This window comes from Entelurus aequoreus, linkage group LG18 (assembly GCF_033978785.1).
Source record: "Entelurus aequoreus isolate RoL-2023_Sb linkage group LG18, RoL_Eaeq_v1.1, whole genome shotgun sequence".
In the NCBI taxonomy this organism is placed as follows: Eukaryota; Metazoa; Chordata; class Actinopteri; order Syngnathiformes; family Syngnathidae; genus Entelurus; species Entelurus aequoreus.
Genome location: NC_084748.1, coordinates 44361049 through 44379033, shown reverse-complemented (window position 1 = coordinate 44379033; position 17985 = coordinate 44361049). Strand labels below are relative to the sequence as shown.

The 17985-nt window shown below is 40.8% G+C and overlaps 1 protein-coding gene across 1 annotated transcript in view; it reads right to left on the bottom strand.

Moving 5' to 3' along the window:
- The window catches only part of ptpn9b (protein tyrosine phosphatase non-receptor type 9b), a 39925-nt gene extending 25599 nt beyond the window's left edge, over nt 1–14326 (bottom strand). The window contains exons 1-2 of the mRNA XM_062027217.1: nt 14170–14326; nt 1474–1617 (exon numbers count right to left, since the gene is read on the bottom strand). Of these exons, the coding sequence (XP_061883201.1) occupies nt 1474–1617; nt 14170–14202 (177 nt within the window). The 5' untranslated portion in view covers nt 14203–14326. The remainder of the gene's footprint in view (nt 1–1473; nt 1618–14169) is intronic.
- Between the last annotated feature and the right edge of the window lie 3659 nt (nt 14327–17985).

Below are 17985 nucleotides of genomic sequence, written 5' to 3'. Positions count from 1 at the left end.
CACCCCCCTTGCCTACTCCTGGCTGCAACAGTGCAGACATTCCAACAGAGCACAATAGGTTGCTGTAATATTAGCCTCTCAATAATCTACTTATTAATATCTGCATGTTTTCTGCTGTAACGCTGTTCCATCTACACTTCTTAAAGTTTATTTAGCACCTATTTCTTTTGTTTCAAGATGGACTAGCGGCAAGCTTAGCAACAAGCATCCAACAGTTTAAGAAAACACTTCTCAACATTCTATTTCAAGGAATTTAGGGATCTCACCATCGACGGTCCGTAATATCATCAAAAAGTTCAGAGAATCTGGAGAAATCACTGCACGTAAGCGATGATATTACGGACCTTCGATCCCTCAGGCGGTACTGCATCAAAAAGCGACATCAGTGTGTAAATGATATCACTACATAGGCTCAGGAACACTTCAGAAAACCACTGTCAGTAACTACAGTTGGTCGCTACATCTGTAAGTGCAAGTTAAAACTCTACTTCGCAAAGCGAAAGCCATTTTTCAACAACACCCAGAAACGCTTCGCTGGGCCCGAGCTCATCTAAGATGGACTGATGCAAAGTGGAAAAGTGTTCTGTGGTCTGACGAGTCCACATTTCCAAATTGTTTTTGGAAACTGTGGACGTTGTGTCCTTGGGAACAAAGAGTAAAAGAACCATGCGGACTGTTAAAGGCCCAAAGTTCAAAAGCCAGCTGTGATGGTATGGGGGTGTATTAGTGTCCAAGGCATGGGTAACTTACACATCTGTGAAGGCACCACTAATGCTGAAAAGTACATACAGGTTTTGGAGTAATATATACTATACATAATATCTACGGCTTGTCACACACAAGTGAATGCAAGGCATATTTGGTCAACAGCCATACAGGTCACACTGAGGGTGGCCGTATAAACAACTTTAACACTGTTACAAATATGCGCCACACTGTGAACCCACACCAAACAAGAATGACAAACATTTCGGGAGAACATCCGCACCGTAACACAACATAAACACAACAGAACAAATACCCAGAACCCCTTGCAGCACTAACTCTTCCGGGACGCTACAATATACATCCCCCGCCACCCCCTACCCCGCCCACCTCAACCTCCTCATGCTCTCTCAGGGATGTCCCAAATTCCAAGCTGCTGTTTTGAGGCATGTTAAAAAAAATAATGCACTTTGTGATTTCAATAATAAATATGGCAGTGCCATGTTGGCATTTTTTTCCATAAGTTGAGTTGATTTATTTTGGAAAACCTTGTTACATTGTTTAATGCATCCAGCGGGGCATCACAACAAAATTAGTCATAATAATGTGTTAATTCCACGACTGTATATATCGGTATCGGTTGATATCGGAATCGGTAATCAAGAGTTGGACAATATCGGAATATCGGCAAAAAAGCCATTATCGGACATCTCTAATCAATACATATATTTGCATCAATTCAGCAGACGAAAAAAAAGACAGGTTTACCTTGTACGCTTGAAGGAGGTCGATGGCACGAGAGACGTCAAACTTGCGGGCCATGAGAAACTTGACGGCTGTGGGCCGGGAGACGAGCCCGGCGCTGTGAGGCTGCTCTCTGAGACGCACCTCACTCAGGAACTCCTCCACAGCCTAGCAGGAGACGGAGATATAAAGACAGATTAAAAACAAAAAGAGCATAACCCAATGCCTGGAAAATGATACAGTCGGTCATATTTAAGATCAACAGACAGTTAAACATGCCAATAAGGCTACATCCATGCTAACTGGTCTTAAAGTGTATGTGGGTGGGCCCCCCGGGGGGGTTCATAGAATTCCAAACAAAAGTGATGTTTTTAATTGCAAAATTATGCTTTTTGCGGGTCAAGTGGTCCTGCTGGGTTGACCTGGCCAGGATCTTCAGCTCTCACTGGATCCATTCGCAGCTGAGTGTGAAGTGACTGGGACGAAAATCGTCACTTCCAAGTCCGAGTCCATGGTTCTCACCCGGAAAAGGGTGCCGTGCCATCCGCGAGTTGGGGAGGAGATCCTGCCTCCCCAGAAATCGATATATCGCCTAAGCCTGGTTTGAATGTAAACATGTTGCTATTTTCACTCTACATTGATAAAAAAAAAAAAGGACCCATCAAAATGGGTTTTGCAACACTCCTACCAGCGCCAATGGCAGTCAGCTGGTTTGGATACGAAAAAGTGCAGCATTATCTCATGTTTTTAATGGTTTTAATGGTTCCATTTTTGTACATTGGGTTTTACAAGCGACTAAAAAAAATAAAAATAAATGTTAGTGTGTGCTGCTGTTTGACAATATACACTTCATTGCACACGTCTCACTATATTTATGATTAAATGCAGTGTTGTCGCTAGGAATTTTTTTAAATGGGGTCCCAGAGACCCCATCAAGTCATAAAAATGGGGTAAACATTACCGTTCCCTGTATTTTTTTCTATATTGTCATTTAATAAGTTGCAAGTGTATTTATTTCAGTATAAAAGTGTACAAAGTTTTCTGCTTCGGTTATGAAATGACAATGGTGTGCCAGGGCACACATGACAAATTAAATTGATTATTCTCACCTGTATGTAGATCGGTCGTTTACAACCCACCACATCTACACTTTCATGGCAAATATTGCCAACAAACTTAGAATTTGGCAAGTTAGTTTCAATATCATTTAATAGAATGGCACTCAATGCCTCTAGCATTTCATCTCTGGCTTGGTGATGGCCATAAGCTGTGTGTTCCCCTTTAAGAATGGCAGTATGTGGGGTAGTGAGCGGGCAAGTTAGGAGAGGGAGCACTAGCATGTTCAGAAGTGTTAATAGCATGGTGAATGTCTGGTTGGCATTGTGGAAAACATAAATAAAGAGTTGTAACAAATAGACGGCCTTGTCATTCCGACCTAAGATCGGAACTGTAGGGACCCACTGCCGGGTAAAGTGGAGGGTGTTACCCCCGACACTAGAGGGAACGTCTCCCCTGCGCTCCTCGACCACGGTCTGGGAGCAGACAAGCAGGAAAGGTGTAACATGATGTTTCTTGGTGCCTGGTGAGGCTGGATCTTTGAAAACCAGTGCACCCGGTCGTAAAGGTGTTTTTTTTTAATTAGCCCGTTTACATGGCGTGCAAAACCATTTGCATCTTCATAAGTGAGCCATTTGCAGAAAACTGGCTCCTGAAGCCACTTTTCATTGAAGCTTCTAGAGTTTATTGCTCGCCATGACCAAAACAATAACACGCAGGAGTCATAATACCGGAAATGCAGTATTTGTGACTGATAAAACTTTCGGCGAATCAAAATTTAAGAAATTGCAGAGGAAAGTTCATTATAAATGATAAATGATAAATGGGTTATACTTGTATAGCGCTTTTCTACCTTCAAGGTACTCAAAGCGCTTTGACAGTATTTCCACATTCACACACACATGGCGGAAGCTGTAATGCAAGGCGCTAACCAGCAGTCATCAGGAGCAAGGGTGAAGTGTCTTGCCCAAGGACACAACGGACGTGACTAGGATGGTAGAAGGTGGGGATTGAACCCCAGTAACCAGCAACACTCCGATTGCTGACATGGCCACTCTACCAACTTCGTCCACCAATAAAAACGCAATAAACGGGGACGGAAATTGACTCGGCACATATAAATAAAACAAAACACAGGTGGGAAGCCACAATCGATAAAAAAAACAAGTAAACATGAGTTTTGACCCGTAGAAGGCAGGGTCGATCCGTTGTGGTGAAGGAGGAGCTGAGCCGGAAGGCAAAGCTCTCAATTTACCGGTCAATCTACTTCCCCATCCTCACCTATGGGGTCATGAGCTTTGGGTTATGACCGAAAGGACAAGATCACGGGTACAAGCGGCCCAAATGAGTTTCCTCCGCCGGGTGGCGGTTCTCTCCCTTAGAGATAGGGTGAGAAGCTCTGCCATCCGGGAGGAGCTCAAAGTAAAGCAGCTGCTCCTCCACATGGAGAGGAGCCAGATGAGGTGGTTCGGGCATCTGGTCAGGATGCCACCCGAACGCCTCCCTAGGGAGGTGTTTAGGGCACGTCTGACCGGTAGGAGGCCACGGGGAAGACCCAGGACACGTTGGGAAGACTATGTCTCCCGGCTGGCCTGGGAACGCCTCGGGATTCCCCCGGGAAGAGCTGGATGAAGTGGCTGGGGAGATGGAAGTCTGGGCTTCCCTGCTTAGGCTGCTGCCCCCGTGACCCGACCTCGGATAAGCGGAAGAAGATGGAAGGATGAAGGCAGGGTCGTTAAAAAAAAATACAAAATAAAAAATCTGCGTCCCGGGGACGCGCGGACTTCCAGAAATGTGTATCCTTTCGGTCTTCAATGCGTAAAAATACACAAAAAGTGCGTTACAACAACAGTGCAAATGTAACATGTTATTTGCACTAATTAAAATAACTGTATTATTTACAGTTAAGACTATTTGTGTTTCATGCTTAAAATCAGTCTGCTTGGCCTGTGGCTTATTGGCACATTTTCACCTTGGCCCTTGGGAGACTAAATTTGGCCAGCCCTGCTTAAGACATTTTTACAATTTAAAATAAAATCCCTACCCTGATTTTAGAGTGATGTGTTGTACACTACTAAAAACAAAACTGTACAGTCACACACGCGAGGCTGCGCTGAAAAACAGGAAACTACCCGAGGCAAGATAAAGTTTTAAAAGGGGAACTGCACTTTCTTTGGAATTTTGCTTATCATTCACAATCCTTATGTTCGACCAGAACGCTTAGGTTTTCCCTTTTTATGCATTTCAAAGTCAGCTAACAACTAGAGTACACTATCGCGCTCCCATAAAGCCCTCTGAAAAACATCCACAAAAACGCCAAAAATACTCAACTTTTTTTTAATATCACCAAGTATTAGCGATATTGTTGTTATAAGTGCAAACGCAGACAAACAGAGAGCTAACTAACTAGCTTATGCTGCTATATTGACATGTTGAGCTGCTGCATCGCCTCGGAGTTGGTGAAAGTCAATTCTTGGGTTTTTAAAATCATGCCTCTCACCTGGATAGTACAAGGTTGTGCTTATAAACCGAGAAGTTGGTCAACTTTGACATCCAACTTAGACCCGTAGAAGGCGAGAAAGTAGCAAAAAGACGCTCGTTTGCGGAACCTTATAATCAATTCTTCGTCTAAATGGGAAGATATAAACATCCCAGTGAGAGCAGACATTGTACAGTAAGTGACTGTTGTATTGTGTTCATAGTTTGTATAATCATTTGTCCCAAAGTAGCCTTTTTTGTCTCTTATGAAGTCTGACATGATTAGTAGTGTTGTTGAATGGGAAAGCGAACGTTGTGATGCCTAGGTGAAACCAATACGCCACTGTATGCTTAAAATCAGCAAAATAGGTAAATATTTGATTTTATTATGGTTGCTACTACATTACATTTATACTTACAGCAGGTATATACAACGATGGAGGCTTTGGGAAATATATTTTTAGAGCGCTTTATAGGCTCATTGTTAGCTGACTAGGCAAAATTCCAAAAATAAGTGCAGTTCCCCTTTGGGTCTTGATTACCTACTGACATGTACAAAACCCCAAAACCAGTGATGTCGGCACGTTGTGTAAATGGTAAACAAAAACACAATACATTGATTTGCAAAACCTTTTCAAACTTATATTCAATTGAATTAACCTGCACTTACAGATGTAGCGACAAACTAGTTACTGATAGTGGTTTTCTGAAGTGTTCCTGAGCCCATGTGGTGATATCCTTTACACACTGATGTCGCTTTTTGATGCAGTACCACCTGAGGGGTCGAAGGTCACGGGCATTCAATGTTGGTTTTCAAGCCTTGCTGCTTATGTGCAGTGATTTCTCCAGATTCTCTGAACCTTTTGATGATATTACGGACCGTAGATGGTGAAATCCCTAAATTCCTTGCAATTGCTGGTTGAGAAATGTTCTTAAACAATTTGCTCACGCATTTGTTCACAAAGTGGTGACCTTCGCCCCATCCTTGTTTGTGAATGACTGAGCATTTCATGGAAGCTGCTTTTATACCCAATCATGGCACCCACCTGTTCCCAATTAGCCTGTTCACCTGTGGGATGTTCCAAATAAGTGTTTGATGAGCATTCCTCAACTTTCTCAGTCTTTTTTACCACTTGTGCCAGCTTTTTAGGCCCCGTTTACACTAAGCCGGCTAAAGTTATCCAGAGTAAATCCCACCTAACCTTATCTGTGTCCACATACACAACAATGCCACCGTTTAAGACCCCCGCAACCCTCCGTCCACCGGCGCAACGCGACCTAGTACGCATGTGCGAAAAAAAATCTGCTCTCCAGTAGATGACTTTACTTCACTGTGAAGTTATTTAAAAGAGCTATATTGTAAATAGTTTGCGGTGTTTTGTGTGCAATTTATTAAATTAAAATGTATCTCCTTTGAAAAATATCAAGTGTTGTGGTATTTCAACTAACTAGAATCCAGTGTGTCTATTGTAGTGAATCACACCTGAGACATCGTAAATTAATCAAATCTTTATTGGACACGTAAACAATGTGATAAAGAACATTTTACAACAATCTAGACAGAGAATACCCAAAGTATTGTTGTTGTGGGTTGACTCCGCCGTTGGAGTATTCTTTTGTGAGATATGGCGTCAGGGGATAAGCTGGGTCACCCCAAAGAAAAACAGGGAGCGGATCATCTTCTAGTCACACACTAGCTATCCCGATCACATCCACGGGAGGAAGGGACAGCGTTTTTCAGTAAATAAAATCACAGGTGACGCGGACATTTGAAAGTTCTCTTGCGTCTGAGAAGTGTTGTATCTGAAATAGCTGCAATCGCACGTTCGTCTTCTCTTAAGGTATTGATTTGTGGTTTCCCAAAGCGCCTGTACATCTAGAACAGTGTTTCGTAACCTGGGTTCCATCTAACCCTAGGGGTTCGGTGAGTCGGCCTCAGGGGTTCGGCGGAGGTCAAAACACACCCGACTAATCGTGTAAATACAAACTTCTCCCTATCGGCGTATTACGCATACGGCAACAGCTGACTGATTTGCAAGTTTGTAATTTGTTGTGAGTGTATGCACTGTGTTGGTTTTGTTGTTCATGCACGGTTCATTTTATGCACCAGTAAAACAAACATGGTAACACTTTAGTATGGGGAACATATTCACCATTAATTAGTTGCTTATTAACATGCAAATGAGTAACATATTGGCTCTTAACTAGTCATTTTTAAGTACTTATTCGGCATGGCCTTATTATAACCCTAACACTCTAACCCTGACCCTAACCCATACTTGCCAACCCTCTCGATTTTACCGGGAGACCCCCGAATTTCAGTGCCCCTCCCGTAAATCTCCCGGGGTAACCATTCTCCCGATTTCCACCCAGCCAACAATATTGTGGGCGTGCCTTAAAGGCACTGCCTTTAGCGTCCTCTACAACCTGTCTTCACGTCCGCTGTTCAAACAAACAGCGTGCAAGCCTAGTCGCACAATATTTGCGGCTTTTACACACACTTAAGTGAATGCCATGCATACGTGATCAACAGCCATACAGGTCACACCGAGGGTAGCCGTATAAACAACTTTAACACTGTTACAAATATGCGCCACACTGTGAACCCACACCAAACAAGAATGACAAACACATTTCAGGAGAACATCCGCAACGTAACACAACATAAACACAACAGAACAAATACCCAGAACCCCTTGCAGCACTAACTCTTCAGGGGCGCTACAATATACACCCCCCCCCCCCCCCCCCCATCTCCCGAATTGGGAGGTCTCAAGGTTGGCAAGTATGCCCTAACCCTAACCAAATAACTCTAAAATAAGTCTTTATTACTTAGAATATGTTCCCTATACTAAAGTGTTACCAAAAACATTTAACTTTGTCTTGAATTTGAAAAAAAATTTTTTTATTTTTCACTAAAGAAGGGTTCTGTGAATGCGCATATGAAACTGGTGGGGTTCGGTACCTCCAACAAGGTTAAGAACCACTGATCTAGAAGATGGAGAAACACAGGCATGTCCGGATGATCCGCCTCCATCTTTGTTATGAAGCTGCCTGTGGCGCGTTCCTTCTGATGTCTTTTCCCGTGTGGAGCGTGGGCTTTCTGGCCTCACTTCCCGTGTGGGCGGGGTCTTTCTGGTGTCACTTCCTCTCCGAACTCACTTTGTAAACTATCAATGAGGCCATACAAAGCTAAGGGCCTGAGATCCACTCACATTCGCAGCCTCGGAGTCATTACAAGAACTGCTTTCTTCCACCTCAAAAATATTGCCCGTCTCCGTCCATCCGTCTCCTTCTCTGCCGCTGAAACCCTGATCCATGCCTTCATCACCTCCAGACTTGATTCCTGCAACAGCATCCTCTACGGCTCATCTTGCAAAATTCTCAATAAACTCCAATACATTCAAAACTCTGCCGCCCGCTTGGTCACCCACACCCGCTCCCGTGAGCACATCACCCCAGTCCTTCAGAAACTCCACTGGCTCCCAGGATCCACTTTAAAATCCTCCTCCTCACCCACAAAGCCCTCCACAACCAGGCCCCCTGCTATCTCACCAACCTGCTTCACCACCATACCCCTTCACACAGCCTCCGCTCTTCTGATGCCAACCTCCTCTCCCCACCACTCAGAACCAAGCTCCGGACCTGGGGTGATAGAACCTTCTCCATCGCTGCTCCCACCCTCTGGAACTCTTCCCAAACCCATCCGTGACTGCTCAGACCTTCCTACCTTCAAAAGCCTTCTCAAAACACACCTCTTCAGATCTGCTTTTAAGCAGTGATTAGTGTTCTGTGTCTTGTAATGTCCTGTCTTGTATTATTATGAATTTTACAATGTACTGCTTTTATATTTCCTGTATTTTATATTATTACTTTGAACCGTTTTATATTTTAATTTTTTATCCTGTAAAGCGTCTTTGAGTACTCTAGAAAGGGCTATACCAAATAAAATGTATTATTGTTATTCAAGAATTACACGGGTAAGTCTGCCGTGTAATTCTTGAATAATAAAATAATGTTGTTGAATAATAAAATAAAATACAATTTGTCCGAGGAGGGGGACTTTAAACGCTGGTTTAGTGTGGCTGAAACGAGGCTTAGGCTAAATAATTATTCTTTTAAGGGGTTAAACGACTTAGGCTAAATCTCTCTCTCTCACACTTTCTCGAAGAAAAATACACTATGCTGGCGTTGTTTTTGTCTGCACCAATAGTTTAAAATCACGAAAAATTTAAACGTTTCTTCAGAGTTCCTCAAGAGGTAATCAAGAAGGGCGGGAGAGTAAAAATTTTACGAAACCACGACGAGAAAAGCATGCAGATCACACTCCAGTCTAGGGGAGCGGAGTCGAATAAGCTGCTTTTACACCCAATCATGGCACCCACCTGTTCCCAATTAGCATGTTCACCTGTGGGATGTTCCAAATAAGTGTATGATGATCATTCCTCAACTTTCTCAGTCTTTTTTGCCACTTGTACTAGCTTTTTGGAAACATGTTGCAGGCATCATATTCTAAATGAGCTAATATTTGCAAAAAATAACAAAGCTTACCAGTTCCAACATTAAATATCTTGTCTTTGCAGTCTCTTCAATTGAATATAAGTTGAAAAGGATTTGCAAATCATTAAATTATGTTTTTACTTACGGTTTACACAACGTGCCAACTTCACTGGTTTTGCAGATGGTGCAATAGATATTACAGTTTCGTAGTAAATTGTTCACGTCTAAGCTTGATGGCGACCGAACTAGGGATGATGCTCGAAACCGTTTTTCCCGGTTGTTCGATAAGAAAAGAACAGAGTCCTCTGACTCGAATCCCTTTTTGAGAACCGTTACCCGTTATCGAGACCACTATAGTAAAGAAAAAGAGTTGTTTTTTATTCGAATCCCTGGGAACGAATCCCGTCCCGACAAGAAATGCCCCGTGGGACATCACAAGAAATTACGTCACGTAGCTCAGTCATTTGTCACGGTGGGGTGCAGCGTGCTGCGGTTCGTTCTCCCGGGACACAAAACTGACGGCTCCGGACGAAAGCATGCAGGTAGGAGATGATTTATTTCTCATAAATCATACACATTACAACACACAGGAACGAAACAAAAAGGAAAGCGTGCCGTTCGCACGAGAAGCTAAAGCAAAAACTTACTTAGCACAGAAATACTAGAAGCTAAGGTAACTTTAGCACAGGAATTATAAGCTCGAAAACTACAATGCCAACGTAACTGTTGTAAATGCAAACAATGAAGCCACGACGAGTGACCGGAAAAGGCAGGCTTAAATAGAGTCTCTGATGGGCAACAGGTGCGCGTACAAGGCAGGTGAAAATAACCAGTAACCATGGTGACTAAAACAAACCCCCGAAGTGCACAAAACAACTAAGGAAGTCCAAAACTAACAGAACATAATTAAACAAAACATGATCCGACCACATCATAATACATCACAGTTTCATATCATTTCACTTTACAGAAGTAGGAAGAAGTAAAGCTTATTTAATCCTACCCCTTTACCACTTCATAGCGTTTACAAATATATACATCATTTACTGACCTTTTTATTATAAATTTTCTGTGAATTAGTATATACAACAGTTTTGTAATATGTAATTAATTAATTCAGTCATTATTAATATACTGAGATGAAGAATATCTTATTTTCAATAAGGTTGAAAGTATTTCTCATAATTCTTCTTCTTTGTACTTTGAAAGCACTATTCATTTGAACAACCTCTTAAACTGGATCATATAAGTACAATGTTTCACTTCTTTACTTAATCCAGGGGTGTCCAAACTTCTTCCACTGAGGGCCGCACACGGAAAAATTAAAGCATGCGGGGGCCATTTTGATAGTTTACATTTTTAAATCATAACAAAATATATGGATTTTGGGGTTTTTTTTTTATCTTTAGGGCTCCCAGGGACCATAAAGGGTCTAAGTCATTAAAATGTTAAAAACATGTCAAATTATTATTTTGTATTTATTTATTTAACGCTTACAGTAAATCTCTACAGTATATCAACTTCAGGTTGATATAAAGTTAAAAAAAACAAAAAGGTTTTATGCCTTTTCTGTCAAGACAACTTTGTTTTTTATAATAAAACTGAAATATGCAGTATTTGCCCCACTGCCCAAAACATTCATAAACCAATGTTTGATGTGAAGTAATTAGAGCCTTAAAAAGATCCATAATGCAGGACACCATTGATTTTAATTAATTGTTATTCTTGAGTAATCACAGTGAAAAGATAAATAAAATCCCATGAAATATATTTGGGATCCAAAAGGTGCCCCACTCATAAAGTGATACATTTGTATTAGTTTTTGTTTTTTTTACTTCAACACTTAAGTTACGAAATCAACTTCAGATATATCTGTCGATTTTACGTTTGAACTATTATTTTGTTTGTTTCATGCTCTTTTGTCAAAGAAAACAATGTTTTTGTATGGCAACTACACAATATATGCAATATTTTCCACATAAAACATTTTAAAGGAAAATATTTGAAATAATTGAAGCCTTGAATAGGTCAATAATTCATTATATCATTGACTTTTTTTTGTTTTTTTGAGCAATGGCAAAAAAGAAAAATATAGACAAAAGAAAAAAAACAGCCTGCATGGCAGCTTTGTGTCAACATTGCAACTTTTTCTAGTCAGATTTCATCTCATCCTACTTTTTTTTAATGTTTTTTTTTTATTTCTGCAATAGCATTTTCAGAATGTGTGGCGGGCCGGTAAACAATTAGCTGCGGGCCGCAAATGGCCCCCGGGCCGCACTTTGGACACCCTTGACTTAATCCATTCCATCATTTAATTCCACATAATTTTAGCTGTTTGCAATTTTACCAAATCATCGAACTTTAATATTTTTGACTCAATAAATAGTGTTTGTATGTTCTCTATCCAGTGTTTGTATGTTCTCTATCCAACATTATGTATCAGTCTAATTGATCTTTTTTGTAACACGGTTAATGAATGCAGCGCACATTTGTAGTTATTTCCCCACATTTCTGCACAATAACTCAGATATGGTAATACTATAGTAGCGAACAGTAGAGAATGTGAAGTGATTTTGTTGAACCAAATATTGTGTTTTTTTCCATTTCAACAACCTATCTGGACTCGATAAGAGAATTGATAAGGAATCGGGTTGACAAGGGGATTCGATAATAGGCTCGAACTCGATAATTTCTTATCAAACATCATCCCTAGACCGAACAAAGTGTGGATTCTAAATGAGGTTTATCAGATTATCGGTTTACTATCGATCCACTTGCGATACTTGCATCACAGGTGGAGAAAACCCTCAGTGCTGAGCTGTGTAGAACTTGCACCTGGCTCGCTGACAACAAGCTATCCATACACTTGGGTAAAACAGAATCCATCCTGTTTGGGTCCCACATCAACCTTAAGAAAGTCAATGACTTCACCATAAAAGTGGGTGACATTGTTATCACCAGGAAAGATGAGGTCACCTACCTAGGTTCCATTCTAGTGGCTAACCTTTCCTGTGATAAAATGGCAACCAAGGTAATCAGAAAGGTTAACCAACGAACGAGATTTCTCTACAGAATCTCCTCTCTGGTCAACAAAAGCCCCTTGAGGATTCTGGCGGGAACCCTCGTTCAACCCTTTTTCGATTACGCATGCACCTCCTGGTACCCAAGCACCTCCAAAACCCTCAAATCTAAACTCCAAACATCTCAGAACAAGCTTGTCAGGTTACTTCTAGACCTCCACCCCAGATCCCACCTCACTCCTACCCACTTCTCTAAAGTGGGCTGGCTCAAGGTGGAGGACAGAGTTAAACAACTTGCACTGAGCCTAGTCTATAAAATCCACTACACCTCCCTGATACCGAAGTACTACTTCCTTAACGTAAATGACCGCCATAACCACAACACCAGGGGGAGCTCCACTAACCACGTTAAACCCAGATTCCGAACTAACAAAGGTCTTAACTCATTCTCTTTCTATGCCACATCAATGTGGAATGCGCTCCAAACAGGTACAAAAGAAAGGGCATCTCTATCCTCCTTCAAAACCGCAATAAAATTTCACCTCCAGGCAGCTACAACCCTAAACTAACACCTTCCCCGGATTGCTAATAATCAAATGTAAACAATCAAATGCAGATACTTTTTCTTATGCCTTCTGATCTCTCTCTCTCTATGTCCACTACTTGCTGTCCATATCCTACCCCCCCAATCCCCCTCCATACCCCTGATTGTAAATAATGTAAATAATTCAATGTGATTATCTTGTGTGATGACTGTATTATGATGATAGTATATATATGATAGTATATATCTGTATCATGAATCAATTTAAGTGGACCCCGACTTAAACATGTTGAAAAACTTATTCGGGTGTTACCATTTAGTGGTCAATTGTACGCAATATGTGCTTCACTGTGCAACCTACTAATAAAAGTCTCAATCAATCAATCAAATCGGGTCGATAAGGGGATTCGATAATAGGCTCGAACTCGATAATTTCTTATCAAACATCATCCCTAGACCGAACAAAGTGTGGATTCTAAATGAGGTTTATCAGATTATCGGTTTACTATCGATCCACTTGCGATACGGATATAGATACCCACAATCTAGTCATCCATTCACTTCACAACTCTCGTTAGTAAATATGACACTAGCAGCCACGGTTTGAAAAAAAAAAATATATATATATGAGCGACACTCGAATAGAAGCTTCGCGCTGTTGGAGCGTAGTTCATTGTGTTTTATAAAAGCGTGACGGCGATGAATATCCTTGCTGATAGCGATTTGCATTTGCTAGATGCTAACTTGCATGTGGTAGCTAAATGCTAACGATAGCCACTCATCAACGTTGGTAGACTTGCTTACCAAATGAAGGCGTTTATGAGTAAATATGGAAGACATAAGTAGGACTATCTGGATTTATTAAGTTGGAGGGGTTTAACAAGTGTTATTAGAATGATTTCACGCTGGGTTTACCGTCCCCGGCTTGTATTAGCGAAGCGCCGTTATGCTAAAGGCACACGGGAGTCTATCGCCCCTCCAGGAGGGTCCGAGTGGGGCCACACAGACTTATTCATCACCTAATATTTTTTACGGCAAGGTTAGGGACTAAATGAACGGCAACAAGATGATATAGAGAGGATTAAAAAAAACAAGATAAAACGTCGGTCAAGACGCGCTTACCAGGTGCTCCTGAGCTGTCAGGGCTTCCGCCATCTTGACGCCCCGGCAGCCACTTCGCGACGGCCGCGCCCACCAACCGCTCGCCTTCGTCCTTGTCCCAGGCCCGGTCCATACATACACACTCCAATTCAGTGGTCCCCAACCACCGGACCGCGGACCAATTGGTACCGGGCCGCACAAGAAATGTAAAAAAAAAATTAAAAAAAAATAGATACATATTTTTCTTTAATTAAATCAACGTAAAAAAACACAAAAATACATTATATATCAATATAGATCAATACAGTCTGCAGGGATACAGTCCGTAAGCACACATGATTGTATTTCTTTATGAAAAAAAACAACAAATAAAATAAAATAAAAATCCCCCTCCCCTTGGTCCGTGGGACAAATTTTCAAGCAGCTACAAAAAGGTTGGGGACCACTGCTCCAATTAATATCATTTCTTTTCATTTTTTTAAATTTATCTCCTTCATTGATGTGCATTTTTGATCAATAGACCAGTGTTTTTCAACCACTGTGCCGTGAGTCACAGTCTGGTGTGCCGTGGGAGATGATCTAATTTCACCTATTTGGGTTAAAAATAGAGATGTCGATAAATGCTTTAAAATGTAATATCGGAAATTATCGGTATCGGTTTCAAAAAGTAAAATTAATGACTTTTTAAAACGCCGCTGTACGGAGCGGTACATATCCGGTATCCATCCATCCATCCATCCATCCATCCATCCATCTTCTTCCGCTTATCCGAGGTCGGGTCACGGGGGCAGCAGCCTAAGCAGGGAAGCCCAGACTTTCCTCTCCCCAGCCACTTTGTCCAGCTCTTGCCGGGGGATCCCGAGGCGTTCCCAGGCCAGCCGGGAGACATAGTCTTCCCAACGTGTCCTGGGTCTTCCCCGTGGCCTCCTACCTCCCTAGGGAGGCGTTCGGGTGGCATCCTGACCAGATGCCCGAACCACCTCATCTGGCTCCTCTCCATGTGGAGGAGCAGCATATCCGGTAGGGGTGTGGGGAAAAAATCGATTCGAATTCGAATCGCGATTCTCACGTTGTGCGATTCAGAATCTAATCTCATTTTGAAAAAAATAGATTTTTTTATTTATTTATTTAAAAAAAAAAAAAAAATTATTTTCTATTTTTTCAAATTAATCAATCCAACAAAACAATACACAGTAATACCATAACAATGCAATCAAATTCCAAAACCAAACCCGACTCAGCAACACTCAGAACTGCAATAAACAGAGCAATTGAGAGGAGACACAAACACGACACAGAACAAACCAAAAGTAGTGAAACAAAAAAGAAAATTATCAACAACAGTATCAATATTAGTTACAATGTCAACATAGCAGTGATTAAAAATCCCTCATTGACATTATCATTAGACATTTATATTAAAAAAAAATAAAAAAAGAACAATAGTGTCACAGTGGCTTACACTTGCATCACATCTCATAAGCTTGACAACACACTGTGTCCAATATTTTCACAAAGATAAAATAAGTCATATTTTTGGTTCATTTAATAGTTAAAACAAATGTACATTATTGCAATCAGTTGATAAAACATTGTCCTTTACAATTATAAAAGCTTTTTACAAAAATCTACTACTCTGCTTGCATGTCAGCAGACTGGGGTAGATCCTGCTGAAATCCTATGTATCGAATGAATCCTTTTGAATCGGGAAAAAAATCGTTTTTGAATCGAGAATCCTTTTGAATTGAAAAAAAATCCATTTTGAATCGAATCGTGACCCCAAGAATCGATATTGAATCAAATCGTGGGACACCCAAAGATTCACAGCCCTACTATCCGGTAAAACACGGACGCATACTTGCCAACCTTGAGACCTCCGAATTTGGGAGATGGTAACGGGGGTGTATATTGTAGCGTCCCGGAAGAGTTAGTGCTGCAAGGGGTTCTGGGTATTTGTTCTGTTGTGTTTATGTTGTGTTACGGTGCGGATGTTCTCCCGAAATGTGTTTGTCATTCTTGTTTGGTATGGATTCACAGTGTGGCGCATATTTGTAACAGTGTTATAGTTGTTTATACGGACACCCTCAGTGTGACCTGTATGGCTGTTGACCAAGTATGCTTGCATTCTGTTTAGTGTAGGGATGTAAATAAATGCGTTAAAATGTAATATCGGAAATTATCGGTATCATTTTTTAATTTTTTTTTATTAAATCAACATAAAAAACACAAGATACACTTACAATTAGTGCACCAACCCAAAAAAACTCTCTCCCCCATTCACACTCATTCACACAAAAGGGTTGTTTCTTTCTGTTATTAATATTCTGGTTCTCTACATTATATATCAATATATATCAATACAGTCTGCAAGGGATACAGTCTGTAAGCACACATGATTGTGCGTGCTGCTGGTCCACTAATAGTACTAACCTTTAACAGTTAATTTGACTAATTTTCATTAATTACTGGTTTCTATGTAACTGTTTTTATATTGTTTTACTTTTTTTTTTATTCAAGAAAATGTTTTTAATTTATTTATCTTGTTTTATTTTATTAATTTTTTTTAAAAGTACCTTATCTTCACCATACCTGGTTGTCCAAATCAGGCATAATAATGTGTTAATTCCACGACTGTATATATCGGTTGATATCGGTATCGGTTGATATCGGTATCGGTAATTAAAGAGTTGGACAATATCGGAATATCGGATATCGGCAAAAAGCCATTGTCGGACATCCCTACTTGAGTGTGTGTGTGTAGAAGCCGCACATATTGAGAGCCTGAGCCGGCACGCTGTTTAAATGGATGAAAAGCGGACGAGACGACAGGTTGTAGAGGACGCTAAAGGCAGTGCCTTTAAGGCATGCCCCCAATATTGTTGTCCGGGTGGAAATCAGGAGAATGGTTGCCCCGGGAGATTTTCGGGAGGGGCACTGAAATTCGGGAGTCTCCCAGGAAAATCGGGAGGGTTGGCAAGTAAGCACGGACGTAGGCTGGTATACTCTGGACTGAAGCTGTGTGCCTTCATTGTTTTTGTAGCTGTTGTTTTGAGGCATGTTTAAAAAAATTTAAAAAAATAATGCACTTTGTGAAAGTCAAAAGTATAGTATTTCCCATAGTTGTAGTGGGTATCAGGATTATCTCAGGGAGAGCATACTGTATATCAAATTCCAAGCTGCTGTTTTGAGGCATGTTAAAAAAAATAATGCACTTTGTGACTTCAATAATAAATATGGCAGTGCCATGTTGGCATTTTTTCCAAAACTTGACTTGAAGTTGTTCTCTTATTTTGGAAAACCTTGTTTTTGATTGATTGATTGAAACTTGTATTAGTAGATTGCACAGTACAGTACATATTCCGTACAATTGACCACTAAATGGTAACACCCCAATAAGTTTTTCAACTTGTTTAAGTCGGGGTCCACGTTAATCAATTCATGGTAAAGTTACATTGTTTAATGCATCCAGCGGGGCATCACACCAACATTAGGCATAATAATGTGTTAATTCCACGACTGTATATATCGGTATCGGTTGATATCGGAATCGGTAATTTAGAGTTGGACAATATCGGAATATCAGATATCTGCATAAAAGCCATTATCAGACATCTCTATAGTTAAAAATATTTTTTGCAAACCAGTAATTATAGTCTGCAAATGATGTGTTGTTGTTGAGTGTCGGTGCTGCCTAGAGCTCGGCGGAGTAACCGTGTAATACTCTTCCATATCGGTATCTCCTGCAGTTTCAATAAACGAGAATTAATAAATAGTATATTGATTGGCAACACTAAATGGTCCCTAGTGTGTGAATGTGAGTGTGAATGTTGTCTGTCT